The sequence below is a fragment of the Cercospora beticola genome, chromosome 1 (genome assembly GCF_033473495.1).
Source record: "Cercospora beticola chromosome 1, complete sequence".
Taxonomy (NCBI): domain Eukaryota; kingdom Fungi; phylum Ascomycota; class Dothideomycetes; order Mycosphaerellales; family Mycosphaerellaceae; genus Cercospora; species Cercospora beticola.
The window spans coordinates 822,981-844,578 of NC_088935.1; the positions used below are offsets into that span (position 1 = coordinate 822,981).

General features: G+C 39.4%; 2 protein-coding genes across 2 annotated transcripts; one reads left to right on the forward strand and one right to left on the reverse strand.

Annotated features, from left to right (window-relative positions):
* Nucleotides 1-338: 338 nt before the first annotated feature.
* On the forward strand, nucleotides 339-1,861 carry GEL1 (beta-glucanosyltransferase; the record flags this gene model as incomplete). Its single annotated transcript, XM_023592962.2, has 4 exons — nucleotides 339-456; nucleotides 509-626; nucleotides 682-1,224; nucleotides 1,276-1,861. The coding sequence occupies 4 exons, from the start codon at nucleotides 339-341 to the stop codon at nucleotides 1,859-1,861; spliced, it is 1,365 nt and encodes a 454-aa protein (XP_023458972.1).
* Nucleotides 1,862-2,286: 425 nt separating this feature from the next.
* On the reverse strand, nucleotides 2,287-4,082 carry RHO25_000344 (uncharacterized protein; the record flags this gene model as incomplete). The annotated part of the gene is made up of 3 exons (XM_023592963.2): nucleotides 2,287-2,434; nucleotides 2,512-3,923; nucleotides 3,975-4,082. 3 exons carry the CDS (start codon nucleotides 4,080-4,082, stop codon nucleotides 2,287-2,289), a joined length of 1,668 nt encoding a protein of 555 aa, XP_023458973.1.
* Between the last annotated feature and the right edge of the window lie 17,516 nt (nucleotides 4,083-21,598).

The window sequence follows — 21,598 nt, forward strand, 5'->3', positions numbered from 1 at the left end:
CGCTAGAGTTCAGACGGTGTCGTGTCATTGGTAGACGGCGTGTCTCGCGAGCTTAGTTTTGATGAAGCCTTCCTTGGCTGCAGGGGAAGCAACGACGCACCCCTTGGCACAGGCGAGGGTCGATGTTTCCTCTCTCTTCGTCTCGCCGCTTTCCCTCCTCGACAACTGCTCTTTCTCTCAACCACGTTCACTGTGGTTTCTTTCTATCGCTTCTAATTACTCTTGCCTCTCACTCGTTTCGAGGCTTCTTCCATCGACTGTTGTTTCTACTTCACCTTTCCGACCGTTCCGATCGTACCACCGCCGTCGCACGAGCAGGTATCACCACGGGCAGCAACATGAAGGGAGCCGCCGCATTGGTAGCGGCTTCGGCTGCGATCGCAAATGCTGCTGCTGCACCGAACAATGTCGCAGCCCGAGCATCAAAGATCCAGCCGGTGACTGTCAAGGGCAATGGTACGCAATCTCAAGAGCCAATGCAGACACGGCGTCCGCTAACGCAGAATAGCATTCTTCGCCGGCGACCAGCGATTCTACATTCGCGGAATCGACTATCAGCCGGGAGGTTCCTCACAGGCTGAGGACCCAATCGCAGATACCGACACTTGCCAGAGAGACATTGCTGAGTACGACCACGCGAAGCGAGCTCACCTCCGACAATCTGCTGATGCGTATGATCAGGTTCAAGAAGTTGGGCATCAACACTATCCGTGTGTACACGGTGGACAACACTGCAAACCACGACGACTGCATGAGCGCACTGGCAGATGCTGGCATCTATCTTGCGCTCGACGTCAACTCTCCAAAATACTCAATCAACCGCGACAAGCCGGCACAATCATACAACCCAACATACTTGCAGTCCGTATTTGCCACGATCGATGCTTTCCAGAAGTACGACAACACACTTCTTTTCTTCTCCGGAAACGAGGTGATCAATGCAGACAACAACACCAATTGCGCGCCTTACATCAAGGCCGTCACTCGCGACATGAAGCAATACATTGGCAGCATGGGGTACCGCAGCATTCCAGTCGGCTACTCCGCCGCTGACGTCGAGAGCAACCGATTCGAGATGGCTCAATACATGAACTGCGGTACCGATGACCAGCGCAGTGACTTCTTCGCATTCAACGATTACTCTTGGTGTGACCCATCTTCCTTCACAACCTCTGGATGGGACCAGAAGGTGAAGCAGTATGCCGACTACAGCATTCCACTTTTGTGAGTTCTTCGCCCAATCCACTTCGCGATTGCAATACTGATGATCAACAGCCTGAGTGAGTACGGATGCATCACCAACAAGAGACAGTTCCAAGAAGTTGCCTCTCTGTACGGTGACGACATGACCGCTGTTTACTCTGGTGGCCTCGTCTACGAGTATTCTGAGGAAGGTAGCGGATACGGCCTTGTCAAGATCGATGGCAACTCTGTCACCGAAAAGGACGACTTCCAGGCTCTCGCCGATGCTTTCGAGAAGACCAAGCCACCGAGTGGCGATGGCGGCTACAAGTCGAACGGTAGCCCATCGCAATGCCCATCTCAGAGCGACACTTGGGAGGTCACCGATTTCTCTGGCGAGGAATTGCCAGCCATTCCATCGGGTGCTGAGAAGTACATGAAGGATGGTGCCGGAAAGGGCCCAGGTCTCACCGGTCCAGGCTCTCAGGACGCTGGCGGTGCTTCTACCAGCACTGCCTCTCCAGGCTCTGGCAGCGTCACTGCAACCTCTAAGGCCGGTGCTACATCTTCTGGCGCTGCTGCAGGATCTCTGGTCATGGGTGAGATTGGCTTTGCGCCTTTCATCTGCACCGGTGTGGTCATGATGTGCTCGCTTTTGGGAGCCGGTCTTTTCGTCTGAGACTGGTCGCGAGAATATGGCTGAACAGAGTGGTGTATAAATTCGCTGCGGCGAGGACTGCTTGGGATCACAAGGGAATAGAGGTGCTGCTGCTACCGCCAGCGCACAAATCATGATGGCGTTGGATGCACCATAGTTGAAAGGAATGTTTATTTCTGTCATTTTCCAACGCAGTGCCACTTCTCCAACCTGTTCTCTTCGTGCCATCTCTTGAGGCTGATTGTGATTCCATATGGACACAAGTCTAGTTTCTCGCTACTGATGAACAGCTCATGGTTCATGAATAGGCGGACTAACCACAGTAGAGTCTATCACCTTGTCAGAAATGAGTCATGTCATTCATCCTTATCTATTCATGTAAAACTTCATGACTTCTTCACTGCCGATATTGAATGCAATTCTATGCATATAGCACTTCCGAAACTCTAAACTTCCTGATGCCACGAGTGCTTCGCAAGTTCCCATTCAAGCATCCACGACTCTACCGCTTCCACTAGATATCTCTGCGTCTTGACGATTCTGGAGGGTGGGAGCTCGGCTGTCGTTTCGTTTGGTAGAAGGCCGTTTTCGTCCCTATTGTTATCACATATCTGTCAGTTCCTGCGGAATGGCAATAAAATTTGATGATTTTTCGATCGCACTATACTCACCAATGATGAACGGCCTCGGAAATAAAAATAAGAGGTTCTGAAGCTGTACTACTCCGATTCTTCGCTCCGAATTCAAAGGCGTGGGGTGTAGCTGGGTACCAAGGATCCCATGCTCCGTCTACGATCGCGAGGCGTGGATATGAGAGATCGTAGCCGCCGTATTGGTTTATGATGTCGACGTTTGCGGGTTTGGTGATGTTGAAACCGTATTTACAGACTAGAGATAGGTATTCTGTGTCGATTGTGCGGGAGACGAGGGGTGGACCGTATTCGGGTGGGGTGTTGCCTGTTTGGAGGTAGCCCCATTCTGTGCAGTATTGGTATGGCCAGCTTTTCCATTCGGCGAGGGGGAGGGAGGTTTGGGCGTTGTAGGTTTCGTTGTGGCTGGAGTCGAAGTATGATTGGAGGGTTTCGTTGGAGTCTCGTTGGTCTTGGAGTTGGGTTGCGTTGAAGTGGCCTATTATGTTTAGGAGTGAGGTTGGGTTTGCTGTACTTCCGGATGCTTTGATTAAGGTCTCTAAGGCGGGTCGTCTTTTTTCGGTTTCTGGGTAGAGGACTTTGGTGGAGGTTATGTTGTCGCAGTACTTGTAGAAAGCGTTACTTGAGACGGCAGGGTCCCAGTTCAGTGCTTGCCAGGCACCCAGAGGATTCACTGTCACAGCTTGAGCAAAGGCATTATCGGGTCCAAAGCCTTCCATTCCGAAGACGCTTTTCAGCTGTCCAGACAGTTCAGTATCATTCTTGTAATAGATGATGCCGTCTACAAAGCTGACAAGCTTGCGATGAGCTTCGATGCAACCTGGCGGGCCATTCTCTGCAATGGGTACGTAGTAATGCCAGTAATCCCAGATGGCTTTGGTTACGCCAGAACTCGATATAGAGCCCCAGAACACATCCGGATAGATCACTCGCAGCAGAGCACTGAAAGCCCCGGCATATGAGCCGCCATAGGAGATATAGGGTGTAGTCTTCGCCGTGAGGTCGCCATACTTCTCAAGACCAGGGAACTGAATGTTTGACGCGAAGTATGCTTCATCGGCCAGCGCTTGTGCTGTGGTCAAGAATCTGAAGTTCTTGGTCGAGAGGTTTGGCACAGGCCACGATGTGCCGTAGTAGCGATGCTCCAGCACAACGCCAATGCCGTTTGTAGCTTTGGCTAGCTGGTGCAGAATGCCTTTCTGCAGAAAGGGGAGTCTGCCCACTCCGCTGGTTTCGCCTGATTGAAGGATAATCACTGGGCCACCAGGCTTGTAGTAGGAAGCATCGAACCAGTATCGAAGTGGGAACGTGCCGTTGCTGTGTGGCTCGTACTTTGTCTCGTTGTGGAAATGATCTATAGGAACAGAGAAGTTGTGTGCTGGGTACTTGGCGGACAGTCCTTCGGGTGTCGCACGCTTAGATAGAGCTGGAGCCTGTTCACGGTGTGAGCTGAAAGAACTGGATCGCCGTCTGCTTTCTCCCACCTTGTGGATATGTTCAGACCTCAAGTCTGCACCCAGGCGAACATCAATTGCATTCACGCTTGAGACAACAGCCAGTGCCAGGGAGAACAGAGCAGAAAAGGGCGCCATGGTGACGCGGTGAAGCAAGCAAAAGACAAGGCCTACGCCGAGCAATACAGTATCTTCCAGTGGCGCAGGGCTTATATTGTACAAGCTATGCAGCAACGCATCGCATCATCATCGGCTGCAGGTCAAGTGGAACTGGCCATGGTCGGAGGACAGATGAGGAAGGTGAGAAAGTGCAGTTGTTGCGAGTGTAACGTCGCAATCAGGTCCGAGCGAGGATGCCGTTGTGATAGAAGTGTGCCCCACGTGACCCACAACCCCGCGTAAACCTATAGTTTCAGCGTTTCTCAACATATTCAATTATTAATTACACCACCATTATGGATGCTATGCTATAGGCACTGGACTGGCTTAGTAAACAAGATAAGCCGAATATTTCTACGGCTTTAAGGAAGTTTAAAGTAGACCGTAGTACTCTTAGTAACTACTAGAATAGTAAGACTAGTAGTAGAGCAAATAAAGCTAAATCGTAACGTATTCTTAACTACTCTTAAGAGGTATCTCTTATCGTATATATTAATAGATATACCTACTATAGAATACCTCTAACTCTATTAATAGTTCTTAATTTTATATACGAGATTAGTAGTTATAGGCCTAGAAATAACTAGATACTAAGACTTATAAAAAGATAGCCTAATTAGATTACTTCTAAGTATCTCGTACTAATCGAGTATTTACGCTTTAAAGCTAATTCTAAGTAGTTATTTAATTAGTACTTTAAGCTTCTAAAAGCTAAGGTTACTTAATATAAGATTAAGCCTAAGAATACGTATAATATAGATAAGAAAGAGTTTATAATTAGCTTTATAAATAAAATAAAGCGTATTTATATAAAATATACTTTAGAAATAAAGAAAGTACTTAGAAATATTTACTCTAGTAACTATAAATAGATTACTATCTTAGCTAGTATCTATACTAATAGTTTATAGCTACCTCTAATAATAATTTATAAGGCTTAAGAAAGTAATATTTAAAATAGCTAGATATAGGATTTTAACTCTAAGATCTATAAAGTTTACTAGTAAACCTCTAAGACTAGATAGACTAATAATAACTTTAGTTTTATATAGCTTAGAGATATATTTAATAGATATATAAAAGCTAAAGTATAGCTAAAGTAGAGGCTCTTAATTCTAGATAGCTATAGCTCTTATATAACTATAAGTCTATAAAGTCCTATTATATACCTCTACGCGGTCGTAGGTAGAAATAGATAGCTTCGGCTATACTAGTAAAGTATAGAGTAGCTAGATATCTATAGAAGTAGAAAGAAGGCAATAAAAAAAAAGTCTAGAATTTCGATCTAGAAAGACTAGAGAGCTCCTAAGAATACGAAGACGATACTAGCGTAGTATAACTACTATAAGATTCTAATACTCGACTACGAGATAGCTCTTCTAGATAGTAAATACTACTATAGGTCTAGAGGCTAGAATAGTAACTTAGGCTCTAAATAGACTAAAGAGAAGAAACTAAGTATACTTAAAGGAAAGCTTTAATAAGAAAGAGTAAGGATAGTAGAAATAGAAGAAAGGAATAGTAGTACCTCTATAGATACTAGGATAATTAGCTACTAGAAGCCTTTTATTTAAATAGAAGACTCTAAAGTAGACTAGTCTCTCTACTCTAGAGCTTTCTAGAAACCTTAAGTCTAAAGGTAGAGTATCTAATATAAGCTATCTAACTCTATACTATACTTAGAGCTATCTATAAAGATACCTACTATTCTAGATATTCTATAAAAACTAGAATTTCTCTAAATATAGATTATATAACTAGATACTAAGGAAAGTTAAAATCTAAGTAGAATTTATATAGAGAGATACCTATTCTAGGAACTAGTAAGAAAGAGTTAAGTATAGGATTAATATAGATACTAGTATAGAGATAAAGACTATATATATAGGCTAGAGTTTCTAAGCTAGTAAGTAAAAGGATTAAGCTCCTAAGTAATAAATAATATAAGAAATAACTAAGGAGAACTATATTATAAAGGATCTAATAAACTATTAAGATAATATAAATTATCCTAAGGAGAACTAGAAACTATAGAAGCGGTAGGCTATATAGAGCTTACTATAAAATATAAAGATATAAGGAGGTTTTTCTACTAGAGTACTAGTACGAGAGCTTTTCTATCTACGAAAAATATAGGGCGTACTACTTACTCTAGTTAAAAGAGGTAGACTAGCGTATAAGAATTATCTATCTATATAACTATAAATATTACGATTTAAGATTCTATAGATACTATATTTCTCTATCTAATAGATAGATAGATAATTCTTATATACCGGTCTACCTCTTTTAACTAGAGTAAGTAGTATACTCTATAGATTTCGGTTAAGGGAAAAGCCTTAGAAAAACTCTCGTATATCTCTTTATTTATAGCTTATATAGCCGCTTCCTTCGCTTCTATTTTCCTTCGGATAATACTAGATATCTAGTAAGTCCTCCTCTTACTAGGCTCTATTCTTCCTTTTCTCTCTTCTTTTATCCTTCTATATCTCTTCTCTTATAAGTAAGAATTAGTCTAGGACCTCTTCTTAGATAAGCTACTTTACTACTATATATAGCTCTCTCTTTATATTAGCTAGATCCTTCTAGTTTATAGATACCTCTATCTAGAATAGTAGGTATCTTTTCTTATTCTATTTTAGATAGAATATATATATATATTTTAGTATCTTATATCTCTATCTATATTTATAGTCTAGTATAAAACCTAGGACTCTCCTTTTAGTAAGGTATTACCTTATCCTAATATACTCTATTCTTAAGAGTATAACTATTATACTCTCTAGTCTAGTAAGTCCTTTATATAGAGTTAGTCTAATAGTAGAGGAGATAGTAGTTTTCTATACTAGTAGTTATTCCTTTTCTACTTTTACTTTTCTCTTTTTCTTATTCCTTTCCTACTTTCTATTCTACTAGTATTTAGCCTACTATACCTTATAGCCTAGGTATATCTATATCGTTATTTCTTAGCTTTATACTATCTAGAGGATTTTCTTCTATCTAGTTTAGGTTAGTAGTATAGGTTACCTAGCTCTCTTTCCTACTTATACTTACTTTTTAATCTCCCTATACCTATCTTTAATATACTAGTATATAGGTTAGGTATCTTGCTTTTTAGATACTTACCTAGCTAGGTTCTAGGTATATAAATAGAAAGGAGTAATATTTGCTTCTCTCTTTAGAATAGCTATTATAACTAATTTATATACTTCTATAATATTCCTTAGAGCCTCTCTCTAGATCTTCTTAATAGGTTTAGTAAGGTTTCTATAATAGCTTTATATACTCTCTAGGTTAGACTAGACTTAGTAGCTAAAGGTAATAGCTAGTCTTACTACTACTATATAAAGATACTTTGCTTTTTAGAAGGATACTCTCTATATAGACTTATATAGTCTCTAAAGTAATTATATTTAGTAGGCTCTCTTTTCTGCTACTTATTTAATATATAGGCTCTATTTAAGCTTAGTATCTACCTATACTCTAAGGAGTCTAAGTAATAGTAGTAGTTCTCTATTAAATCTCTAGATTTAAACTATAGCTTTAAGGTTATACTTCCTGCTTCTAGTAAAGTAGATTAGCTAGTATTTCTATAGTATAAATTCTACTCTATATCTCCTTACCTATTCTTTATATTTCTAGTAGGCTTTCTTAAGTTGCCTATAGTTATTCTCTATTAATATACTATATATAAGGATATTAGAGTTATCTATAAACCCTATTACTAAAGTAGTCTCTTTATATAGTATTAGGAGTAGAGTAGAAGTAAAAAAAAGAAAGAGGATTAGAAATAGAGTAGAGCCTTAGAGAATTCCTATATTTTAGAGCTTTAGTTAGTCTATAAATTCTCTAAGTCTTAGGTAGGTAGTTCTATCTTAGAGGAAAGATTAGATAAAGCTAATAGTATAGTCTAGGAAGCCTTTTATTCTAATATTATAAAGAAGCCTCTAGTAGGAGACTTTATTAAATACCTCTAAGATATTAAGATAGAGTATAGATACTATAGCTTCTAGCTTAGTTTTCTAGATAGTTTTTACTTACTTAGTAATAAGGTCTAATACTAAGATAGTAGACCTACTAGGCCTAGTATCTATTTATTCTTCTAGAAGAAGCTTCTTTTCTTTAGTTTTCTTAGATATCCTCTTAGTAACTATAGCTTCTAGGACCTTTACTATAGTATTAAGTAGAGTAATAGGTCTATATACTCCTAGCTTTAAGTAGTCTAGCTTCTATAGTTTCCTAAGTACTACTATTATAGAGTACTTAAAGACTTTAGAATAGTATACTATTCTTAGATATATAGTAAAAAGTTTAGCTAGAATTAGGGAAAGTTATTTCCTATACTTTTTAAGGAAGAGGTTTAGTATTTAGTTAGGTCCTAGAGCTTTATTACTAGATAGTTTCCTAAGAACTCCTTCTATATTCTTTAGTTAAACTTTAACTTCTATCTAGAATTAGAGTAGTAGTTAGGTATATTAGATATTACTTAAGTCTACTTCTCTTAGGTCTAGGAAGAAGTATTTTACTAGGATTATAGCCTTCCTCTTATTAGTATCTCTATTATACTCTATATTAGCTAGGCTTAGGAAGTATAGTAGCTAGTACTCTTAGTTAGCTCCCTCTCTAGCTTATTTAGCTATTTTCTAGATTTTCTTAGAGTCCTCTATAACTTCTTTTATTAGTCTCTTCTAAGCTAGGTTTTGCTCTCTTCTTATAGCTTTACTTCTTATATATAATACCTTAAGGTATAGCTTATAGCTCTATTCTATTTTATAGTTCCTCTATTCTCTACTTCTTTTTCTTACTAGCTTTATAGTCTCCTTATATTCCTAAGTCTATACTATCTTTATATAGCTTAATAGTCTAGCTATTAGAACTATCTTCTCTATAATTCTCTAGATAGAGGATTATATTCTATAGGCTAGTATATCTAGATATTCCTTTATATTAAGTAGGAGTTAGTTAAGTTAGTTAGTATCTTAGGCTATAAGGTCCTAGATTCTATCCTAGTTAGTAGCTTTCTACTACTTTCTCTAGCTTCTTCCTCTTAGCTCTTAGAAGTTAATATAGAGAGTTATCCTAAGAAGGATATAGTTAGAGCTATATATCTCTTCTAGGAGAGCTTTATATTCTTAGATTAGGTTTTAGAGAGAGAGGCTAATAAAGACTAGGTCTAATATTTAGTAGCTAGCTATATATCTTTTCTATATAATTATCTCTAGCTCTAGAGCTAGCTATAGTTAGGCTTCTATAATTGTTTTAATAAGCTTATCTACTATAGTATATTAGGTTTAGATTATATTTCCCTTCTATTTTAAATAGTAGAGGTTAAAGTCTCCTACTACTATATAGCTTACTTTTATATCCTCTAGAGTTTATAATAGTACTTCTTAGAGTATAGAGATAGTCTCTTCTTATTTATAGCTTATTAGCTCTAAGAGGTTATAGTAGTTATAAATAGAGATAGTTCCTATAGATATCTAGACTTAGATAGTTACTAAGTTACCTATATTATAGAAAAGTAGTTTCTAGCTATTAGTTCTAATTTTGTCTAATATAAGTATTACTACTCTTAGGTTCTACTAGAGTAGAAGGACTATAGAGTATCCTTTCTTAGCTTTAGTTCTACTATTTATAGTATTAAGCTATAGTTCTTATAGTACTATTACTATAGCCTCTTCTATAGCTAGGCTATCTAGTAGTAGAGTTTAGATAGTATTTAACCTATTAATATTAAATTAGTAGATTATTAGAGTTTAGCTACTTATAGGATCCGTAGGATTCTTAGAAAAGAAGCTTAATTAGGTTAATATCTATATCTTCCTAGAGAGTACTTATTACTTTTTAGATATCCTTATTCTTCTATATAGAAGAAAAGTAGAGCTTACTTACTTACTTTCTACTAGCTATTACTATTACTATTATACCTAGAGGCCTATCTTTATATTTAATATCTCTCTATAGAGGCTTAGCTAGTAGAGCTTTCCTTTTAAGAATTATAGGTTCTATAGCTCTATCTTCTTATATTAGGCTTAAGGCTGCCTCCTATTGCTTTTTAAACTACTCTAAGAATACTTTTACTTTAGCCTTTATAGTAGCTTTATAGCTATATTAGAGAGAGTATACCTTATAGTCTCTCTTATAGTTATAGTATTTAATTTTCTTCTTCTTATAGCTATCTATTCTATACTTCTCTATATAGTTTCTATATATTTCTTCTATAGCTTTATAGTAGGTAGTAATATACCTAAAGCTATTATACTTAAAGTATTATATAATCCTCTACTATAGATAGTATAGTTCTACTATATACTATATTAATCTAATAGTAATACCTCTCCTATATATTTCTCTTATAATCTATCTATCCTATACTACTATTACTACTAATAAGAAGTTAGTCTCTTCTTTTACTCTCTAGTTCTTAAGCTAAAAGGCCTTCTTAATTTTAAGCCTATCTAGGAACTAAGTAAAGTTATCTTAGTTAAGCTAGGCCTAGCTATTTATATCCTCTAGCTTCTAGTATTATAGTATAACTATATAGCCGCCGCTGCTATACTAGCCGTGCTTGGCGGCCGGTACCTTAGCGGCTAGTACCTCCTTTAGATAGTAGTTAGTAGATATATAGAATCGAGATATACTTTACCGCTTATAGCTTGTTCGTCCTAGACGTAGTAAACTAGTAGTATCGGAGGTTCTTCCTTAAACTCGTTCGAAAGATATATTTAACTCCGACGAACGACTCTACCTATATCCCGCCGATCTTAAGTACTACGATCTATACGTCTCGGACGTCTAATCGGAACGCGTCGCGTACTAAGACCGGACGAATATAAGAAAGAGATAGTATACTATACTAATATTAAGTACTATATAATTTAGTAACGCGTCCGCCTTCGCGGCGCTTCTATTTGCCTCTATACCGGCCGTACGTAGCTCGCGACGGCCCCGTAGTCCTGCCTTAATTTATACGACGTCTAATTCGGCAGTCGTCGGACACGCTTAATAACGGCTCTTATAGCGTACTAGACTTCTCCTGCTAAATACTATATCTAGACCTGCCTACTCTAGCGAATTAGGACCTACCCGATATTAATACTACGTCTCTTACTCTTGCTTTTTTATTTAAAGCCTTCCTTAAGAAGGACAACCTTTTAATACGTATTAGACGCTAAAAGCTAGCCTTAAAAAAGCTCGTAGACTTCTTAACGATATACTACTCTACCTCGAACGAATATAAACTAGCTATAGAGTTAGCTAAACGTAGTGCCTCTCGTCTAGGATTTCTATAGAATTAGGTAGTAAACTCCTCTTCTATTACGACCGTAGTAAAAGTCGTACTCTTAAATCTTCCGCTAGTCTAAGAGTTACTATAGTATCGCGAACTAGTCGCTATCTAGGACGTAGTACCTAACGTATAATAAGAAGAAGGCTTAGCTCTTAATAATATCCCTTAGGTAGTTATCCGCTATCGACCTATCCGCTCGCTAAACGAGATTCGACGTAGTATAGTACGCAATCGTAGACGCGCAAACCGAGCTAACCGCGCCGTATATACTAAATCCTTGCCGCGTTTACGCTCGCGTTCGCGTTTATAGCCTCTATAGCTAGACGCGTATGGCCCGCTATTTTAGTAGCCTAAGACTTTATAAGAATAGCCGTAAGAAACTCTATCTAATACGTCCGTTAAGCGCTCTCCTCCTACTAACTTACCTAAGTAGCAGCTATAATCCGAGCCCTCTAGCTTAGAACTACGAACTCTAGAGCACTTCCCGATCTCTCTACTATAGCCGTCTGTCGAGACTCCCGTCCTCGCGGCCGTTAAATTACTAGTCGTTTACGTCTATATAACACCTTTACCGAGTCCGATACTAGTAATAGTAGAAATAGAGAACTAGTAAGAACTAGTTCGTAAACTAGTTCGCAATAACCTATACTAATAATACTAGTAGGGACTACTCGGCGGTTTTAGTAGAAACGGACTCTATAGTAAGTACGTAGGACCGTATAGAAACGTATAGCGTCGTAGATACGGGAACGACTATCTACTACTTACGAGAGCTATAGGTTATAGTTACTAACGCCGCAATTCTTTACTACCGCTTATTCTAGCTGCCCGTACTATAATAGTAGCTAAGTAGGTAGTAGATAGGGACCCGGTCTCTCTATACCTAGGACGTACTCCTCTACTAGAAGTCGCGGAATAATAGTAGCTAGCCGGTAGTCGTATACTAGAGCCGCTAGCCGCTAGACGAGCTAATCCTCTAGCTACCGACTCTAGACGAGCTAATCCTCTAGCTACCGACCCTGCCTAAGCTATTCTATAAGTCCCGAACCTTAACGACTTCCTAACTAAAATAAGGAACACTATAGCGACCTACGCGACCTAGACTTAGACTCGGCTTAACTAGTTCGAGGCTCGCTTTATATACCTAGAACGCTAGCTCTAGCTATAGTAGGTACCGCAGCCGCGACTAGTATAGCTACGACTAGTATAGCTGCTATAGCGAGTTTTAGGACAAGACGCCCGCGTAGTAGTAGACTTAACTAATAACGAACGTTAATAGGAAGCGCGTAATTAACGTCTAGAACGCGCCGGTTTGCTCTTACTCTACTATAACGACGATAACTATAAGCGCCGCTACGATAGTATATAGCTAAGACGCGGACGCGATAATCCTTCTCTTTCTAATAATAGTAACGATAATAGAGGATCGTATAATCGCTGCTATAGACGTAACGATTATAGTAGGAATAACGACGGACGCGGTCGCTACTACTATAGCTACTATAACCTATCCTCCTCTCCTAGTAACGATAGATCCTATACTTCTCGTAGCTCTCGAAACCGCGATCCTTACTATAATAGTAACTAGCGCTCTAGCCGTTCTCTAGTCTACTATAGCCGTTCGCGAGATAGACGATTTAAGCTCGACGAGATTAGGTACTTCTATCTAGACGCTACGACTACGGAGCTACCTAAAGAAGATATTATAGACCGAGGCGGCAAGACCTTTTATAGGTTAGTTTACTTATTCCTAGACGCCGCGAAGGACTATATATATATTAATAGCTCCTCTAGTACTCGTTAGTAGCTAGTTAAGTACCTACGAGGTATAGCGATATCCTAGTTCTACTTAGAACTAAATAAGGACGACTATCGAAACATCCGAGGTAGCTATAGAATCGATAAGTAGGAGACGGCCCTTCGGAATAAGTTTTAATTACCGGCCTCTAAGGCCTTAGCCTACCTAGATTTAGAAGCCTTTATATAGAAAGACGTTCGTATAGACCGCTTACCTATAGAGTTCGTCCTAAACGTTATCCGCTTATCGAGAGAGGCCTATATAACCGACCGTATAGTATAATTAAGTACGGCCTAGATACGCCTATACCCCGATCTTCGCGTCTTTATACTCTCTCCGACGTCGGAGACTATAGTTAACGTATTCGTTACCTAAATTAAGAACTAAATGTTTTCTTAGAAACAAATAGAACGCGGCCGCTCTAGCCGCCGCCTAGGTAAGTATAATACCGATAGAGCTAATATAGATAGACGTAGTCGGTATTAGAGACTAGCGCGAGAGTACGATCGCGCCTATAGACGATACTCTACGTAGAACTAATCCGATAGCCGTCGCTCTATAGATACTTAGCTTCCTAGAGACCGACTATATCCTAACCTAGCCTCGTAGTAAAACGACTATATATAAGATCGCCTTCCGCGCCTCTATAGAAATAGCGGCGGATCTAATAACGTCCGTATTAAACAAGAACTATATATTAAATAAGAACCTATCGACGAACGTTCTAGCTATTCTTACTATAACTATAGTAAGCTAGGCTATTTCTCCTAGGAGTATACTAAACCTAGACGTAAGCGAGCGCGTTCTCGTAGCCGTAGAGGCCGTATATATATAGCGAATCTAGATAGCTATCCTTCGTCTATTAATAGTTACTATACCGAAGACTAATCCTATAGCCGTTCGGTATCTCCGGACGTTCTAGGTATATTTATAGGCATAATTAACTTTAAGGACGACTATAGTATAGTACTAAGGAACGTAGATTCCTATTTCTTCGCTACGGATATTATAGCTATAATAGGTTTATTCGCGCTAGCCTTCCTCTCTCGCGAATACTACTATTAGACGTATAGTTAATACTTTCTATTAGCGTCTACCTTAAGGACGTACTAAACCTCGGTATATTTAATAGCGACCTAGTTTTCCTTAAGGAATAAGGTCGGTCCGCTAGAGTATATTATCGAATCGACTACTATTATATAGCGTAGTATAGGTAACGTCCTAATACGATCCTTTTAGTACCTCCGGCTCGCTTTAAGAGTACGCTAGGACAGCTCTAATTACTAGGTAGTCCTTAATACTAGCATAGGCGGTACTCTCGTAGACGAGGACTTCTTATATAACTACTACTCGGACGTATAACTCTATCCGCTACCTCGGCCGTATCGGATTAGAAGTATTATAGGTACGTAGGAATGCGACCGATTCGCTACTATCGATATATAGATTCCGGCCTTAGTTAAGGGAGAATATATTCTCGCTCGCGTTCGCTATACTACCTACGTCGTCTGCAACTTACTAGTTAAGATACTCGTAGGAATAGACGTTATTGCTATAGAGGATATTATAATAGATATTAGCTATAAGGTTGCTACTCTAGAGTAGTATAAAAACGCTAAGGTCCTATTATTAGTTACGAGGAAGGCTAAGACGCTATTCCGTACCGTATTAGAGATAGTAGAGTCTTTCGTATTGCCGCCGTATTCTAAGTCCTAGGTCCTAATTGCCGTACGCGACCTACTACCGAACGACTATAATTTTAACTTCGTTTCTAAGCCGAACTATCTTACTAGACTCTAGCGTTCCCTACGTATCTTAAACGTAGTCTTAGACAGCTATATAGAGTACGTCTTAGTCGCTAATTATAGTACTACGGAGGTAATTCTCCTACTATAAACGCGTCTTAGAGTAGTTTATAAAATAGTACTAGAGGGCGCTTTCCTAGCTACTCTAGCTAGCCGCGTCGAAGATTTAGCCGAGCTTCCGGATTTTCTAAGGCCGAGTCGCGTTTAACTCGTAAGTCTACTCTACTAAAGGTAGCGGTCCCTCTAGATATACTACTAAACTCTATAGAGCATAAATTAGAGAATAGGTATATAGTATATAGGGACGAGACTCGCTAAAAGGCGTACGCGACGTTAGTTAAGAAGTAGAAACGCCTCTAGGTTAATAAAGGTACTATAGTTAAAGTCTCTAAGGCCGATTACCTACCTATTCCGCTCCTTACTAGTAGTAAGGCCTACCGCTTACCTACGACTATTTATCCTCTTTCTAGACCCGACTACGAAGTAGTTAATAAAGCCTTTAACGCCTTATACGAATACGGCAAAATAGAGTTTATATCTAGGCCGACTCTCTTCGGTTTTCCTATCTTTATTATTTAGAAGATAGTCCTACTCGATAGTAAACTAGTATAGAAAGGCAGAGCCGTAGTCGATATCTATAGTTTAAATAAGATAGTAGTTAAGGACTCTTATCTCTTGCTATAATAAGACGAGATCGTAGACGCTCTCTATAGCGCGGAATATATTACTATAATCGATACGGTATTATTCTTCTACTAATAGGCCGTAGCTAAAGGCGACTGCTATAAATTTATAGTTAATAGCTACTACGGATAAGAATAGATAAATGTCGCAATTATAGGGTACGCCGATAGCGTCTAATACGTCTAGCGGCAACTTAACTATATCCTTAAGCCGTTTCGAGACTTCTACTATATATATATTAATAATATTATTATCTTCTCGTAGACGTTCGACGACTACCTTATATATCTTAACTGCCTATTCGGCCTCCTTAATTCCTTCGATATTAGTATTGCGCTCTAGAAAACCTTTCTTAGGTACCTATCTACGGCTCTTCTAGGTTAGAGAGTTAGCGGCTTTAGTTATACTACTTACGAAGAAAAGGTTCGTACTATCCTCGACCTTCTATTTCTATAGACGCTTAAGGAGTTAGAATTTTATATTAGTATTACGGGCTAGTAACGGCACTATATCCCGTACTTTTTATAAATTATAGCTCTATTCGAGGAAAGAAAGAAGTACCTACTACGATAGGGACCTAATTAAGGCAATTCCTATAAGCGATTCGTAGCGCGAACTAGAGTATAGGACGACGCCGAAAACCTTAACTAGTAGCGTCGCTATTTCGATATTCTAGCTAAGATCTACCGAATAGCGTCCTTCCTCTACTATACTAACCTCTATCGTCCTCTCTATATCGATCTTAATTCTAGCTACGATAGCTTTGCTATAGTCGCGTATATAGTAGAAGGCGACCCTACCTCTACCGATAGCGGCAAGGCAGTTCGTTTCCCGGCTACTAAAGTCTAGCTAGTTATATACTTAAGTAAGGCTCTATCGGATATAGAATCGTAATATCTAGTAATAGAACTAGAAGTCGCCGGCTTTATCTAGACTATAAGGAAACTACGCTACGTCTTATAGGCCTCGTAGAAACCTGTCTTTATATTTACGGATTATACCGCCGCTTTAGGAATTATAGTATCCGAGTCGATAACTAGTACTACGTCCCTAGACTATATAAACCTTCGCCTCGTACGAGCTAGCTAGTACTTATTATAGTTCTATAGTATAGTTGCGATCTACCGGCCTAGCCGTCTATATAGCGTTCCGGACATACTTAGTCGCTTAATCGACGACTAGAGATATACGAATATAGATACCCTCGATCCTCTTACGTATAACGATCCCGACTAAGCCTACGATATAGTCGACAACTCTACGTGCCTTTACCTATACGGGTATAAGGACGTATAGTATTTCTACGCTATAATAATCGATAAGAATACCGGTCGTATATATACGTCTATAGAGACGATAGCGTTTTACTCTATCTTAGTCGGGTTATTAGAGGAGTTTAAGCGCGACTTAATCTATAGATACTAGAACGACCTAGCTTAGGTATAGCGGCTAGAGTAACTATAAGCTACGGAGTAGCGGCGTATCCGGGACCTTAAAGGCGAGGACGAAAACGACGGCGAATAAGAAGTAGTACTCTTAGAGTTATAGTTCTTCTTACGCGACGGCCTAATATATTTTAAGGACGATACTAACGGCCGCGAACGCCTTTATATTCCTAGTTCCTTAATAAAGGAGGTATTTAGAATAGCCTATAACGACTACTACTATTCCGGATTTTACTATATATACGCCTACGTCTTTGCCTCCTTCTATATCTATAGGCTAGCTAAGGAACTCTATCTTTATATTAAGTACTACCCGGACTATATCTTAAACTAGACTTACTACTACCGGCTATATAGAGAGCTAAATCCTATCTACGCCGTCGTAGTACTAGACTATATAGTTACGGCTAACTAGGTCTTTAGCCTTCCGCTAGTAGACGGCTTTAATAGCTTCCTTACTAAGACCTATAAATTCTCGAAAAGAGTTATCCTTATAAAGATAAAAGAAGACTAGTCCGTAGCCGAATATAGTGCTGCCTAGCTATATAGCTATATCGTCTATAAGAGATCCCTACTAGTAGTAATAATTAGCGACTATAATCGGAGATAGCTATCTAACTTTATAAAGTCTGCCTTTTAAAAACTAGGCACTAGGTTCCTAGCTACGACTACCTATTACTCTTAGATAGATAGTTAAAGTAAGAGGACGAACTAGACTATAGAAATCGTATTACGATATTTTATTACGTCCTTCCCGGCAGCTAATTAGATAGAGGCTCTCCTATATATTTAAGCCGAGCTTAATAATTCCTATAATACCTCTTCCGGCGAAATCCCGAATATAATTATTTAGAGTTTTAAGAACAACTTAGACGCGCTCCTACCTTTAGCTAAATTGCCTATAGCCGACTATATCGCTATCTACTAGAAGGCACGCGACTAAGCTACCAACTCTCTAGTATAGGTAGTAGTAGTAATAAAAGACCGGTACGATACGGTATACCGCTCTATCCGATTTATACTAGGATAGTAAGTCCTTCTTCGCTTATATAGAGAGTACGAGATCCTAGGATAGCGTAACTATAAGTACTATTACTAGCGAGCTAGCCCTTTACTAGTAGATCGTACTATAGGACGACTTATATATAGACTTATCCTCCCTCTAGTAATAAAGATCTATCTAGTCGTTTCGGTAGCCTAGTTAGAGCCGTACCTATAAGGTAATAACTCTTACGACCGCGATCCGCTAGAACTAGGCCCGGTATAGATAGCTAACTATAACGACGATAACGTGCTCTCCTTTAAGATCGAGAGGCTTCTCGATCGTAGGACGTCCTATAGCCGGCTATAGTACTTAGTAAAATAGAAAGACTATAACTATAGCTATAATATCTAGTACGATATCGACGACCTCTGCGATACTATAGATTTAATAGCGAATTACGACCGAGACTATCCTTTACCTTACTAGTAGGAACTACGACGTAGTAACTATTAGCGCTAGTAGGAGGCCTAGCCTTTTTTAGGCCGCTATACTATATTATCTTTATATTTACTATTACTACGTCCTCTACGTCCCGACTCGAGAGCAGATAGGGATACTACGCGCTAGACGCGTACCGAGCGTAGACTACGCTAGTAACGTCGCGCTTTACTTTTGCGTTTGCGTCTATATTTATACTAGCGTGTTTTGTAGTTAATAGTAACTAGCTACTAGAAATTTCTATTATATAATAGTAGCAAACTTAGCTGCTAGTATCTCCGCTATATCTTCCGCTAGATACGTCTAATATCTATTAGTAAGGCTATATCCTTAACTCCGACGGCGTACCTACGTCTATCTATATATTAAGCGATACTATTTTTGCTCTAACTCTGCCTCTAGAAGTCTACGTCGTACGTATTCGCTAGCTCTATAGAGCACGACTCGACGCGGCTACTACTATACGACCGCCTCCGCTACGTAATAAATACTATAACTATCTCGTCCGCTATATAGCTAGTAATATAGCTTCTTCGGTAACGAACGATAACTAGCTCGACCGGCTCGGCCTACTACGCGAAAAGATACGTAAGAAGTTTAATAAGAGCTAGACTATTCTAGTTAATATTCGCGACCTTAAACGAACGGCCCTAGTTACTAAGCTACTCGAAATATAGACGCTAGTCTTCGAGAATAGAATTACCTCTACGTCCGCGACGTTACTAAAGAATATAATACTCTCTAATATAGCTAAGCCGACTATAGAGTAGAAGAAGGAAGACGTCTGCTACCTATTCGCTCTCCCGACGCTAGTACTAAACCTATTCCTTTATACTATCCCGACTTCGGACGACTTCTATAGCGAATATATTAAATAAATAGGCCGCGAGAAGGGCGACTATATAATAGAGATAGAAGGCGCTCCTACTATTATAGCTGCGATAGTCGCTAAGGATTTTACCCTTCCGTTCTTCTAGCGAAACTCTATTAAATTCCTTACTAAGTTTAACGGCCTCCTACTACTAGACGTAGCGAATACCCCGGTCCCGATAGTACTACTATAAGGCAGGCACCGTATCGTCCCGGTTACTACGTAGTAGAAGCGCGACGTAATAACGTATAGCCTAATTATAGTACTTATATCTATCTAGGCCTCTTCTCTAACTAATATAGATCTTTAGTTTACTCTTAAGGACGGCTGTCCTCTAATAGTCGGCGCGACTTAGACGCCGCTAATCGATATAACTACCGACGCCTAGCTATTACTCCCTACCTAGTCTATAGTTATAGATTTCCTCGACTATAGAGCTAATACTATATTTATAACGAGAGTATACGCCCGTTTAAATAACTACTACCTACTAATTAGCTTCTCTACTATATAGGAGATTTAACTACTAGTCGAGACCTACTATACCTACGCTACTATCTTCTACTACGATCCGTAACTCGTACTATAGTTCTTATCTCGGATAAAACTAGGAGTATAATAGACGCCTTACCTCCTATATAATATACTAATCCGCGGCTTTAATTTTATACCCGAAACCGTCCGTCGCCTACTAGCTATTATTCTATATTATCCTAGTTAGAGCTATAATCGCATTTCTCTACTAGTAGTATATAAATAGATTATAGTAGTCGCTCTAAACGAGGCGGACGACACCCCCGTAGATAAGCTACTCTAGTTAAAACGCAGCTATCTACTAGGTTACTATAAGGTCTATATTAAGCCTACTAATATAAGAGCCTTTTAGGTCGCTACTAAGACTACCCGCTATAAGACCTATATCGCGGAGAGGATAAGATAGGATATTATCGGCTAATACGATATTATTAAGCCGGCTATCCTATCTATACTTATACCGCTCCTATTTAACTTATACTACTACTTCTACTCTACGCGGACGGCAATTTCCCTAACGTTCGAAATAGGTAGGAAATATAGTCGTAACGGACTACTCGACTAGGACGTCGGTATTACCGGCGAATAGAGCGACGATAAGCTCGGGAAGATAATATAGACGGCTACGGAACCTAGATAAGAATCTCTACTAGTCGGCGGTAGTAGTTAGCCTAGGACGCTACCTACCGAGAGTAGACGAGATGCCCGAGAAGAAGCGTCTATACTCCGCGCGTCCTTCTTTAAGCTCTAAGCTTAACTAAATGCCTTAGCCTAGTTCGACGCCTATATCTCCTCTAGCTTATTCGGTACGGATAAGAATATACGTACTAATCGAGACCTATTATAGTATACGGCCTATATACTTATAGATCTCGTAAGAGCTAGATAGGCTAACTACTCTACCGGCGATATTAACTATAACTAGGCGGCCGTCTATATAGCCGATATTCTTAACGCTCTCTATAGGGAAGCTTTAGGTAATATAGCTTATACCTTTATTCTAGCCTTACTTAAGGGAGACTATAACTACCTATACCTCTTAATACCGGGACGCTTCCTCTAATTCGTAGAACGAGATACCGTTTATTACGATACTACCGATAAGAACTAGTTTCTTATATAGAATTAGGCCGCCTAGAAGCGCTACTTCTAGTAGGCTAAGGTAGCTAAGAAGCCTAACTAGGACGTACTAACTACCCGCTCGGCTATAGAGGAGAACGTATTCGTCGATCTCGTTCGACTCTAGTACGAGAATTTTGTCTACGGATCTTCTAACTACTAGGCAGAGGTAAATAGCGCAGTCTTTTATACGCTACGCCTAACCTAGACTACGATAAATACTAACGCGGGTAGTATCTACGAGCTAACGAGACTTAACTACTACGTATAGCAATATAGCTAGAATATAGGAAAATTTCGTAGAATAGGTTTTAGCTACTATAGCGCGCCTACCGACGTCTAGCCCGTTATAAACGGCATTATCCGATCTATTACTATATAGCTCCTACTATTCTATAATAGGGACGAACCGGAAGGCCTATAGCCTTTACTCTTATATAACCGCTTCTATAATAGTAGCGATAAGGT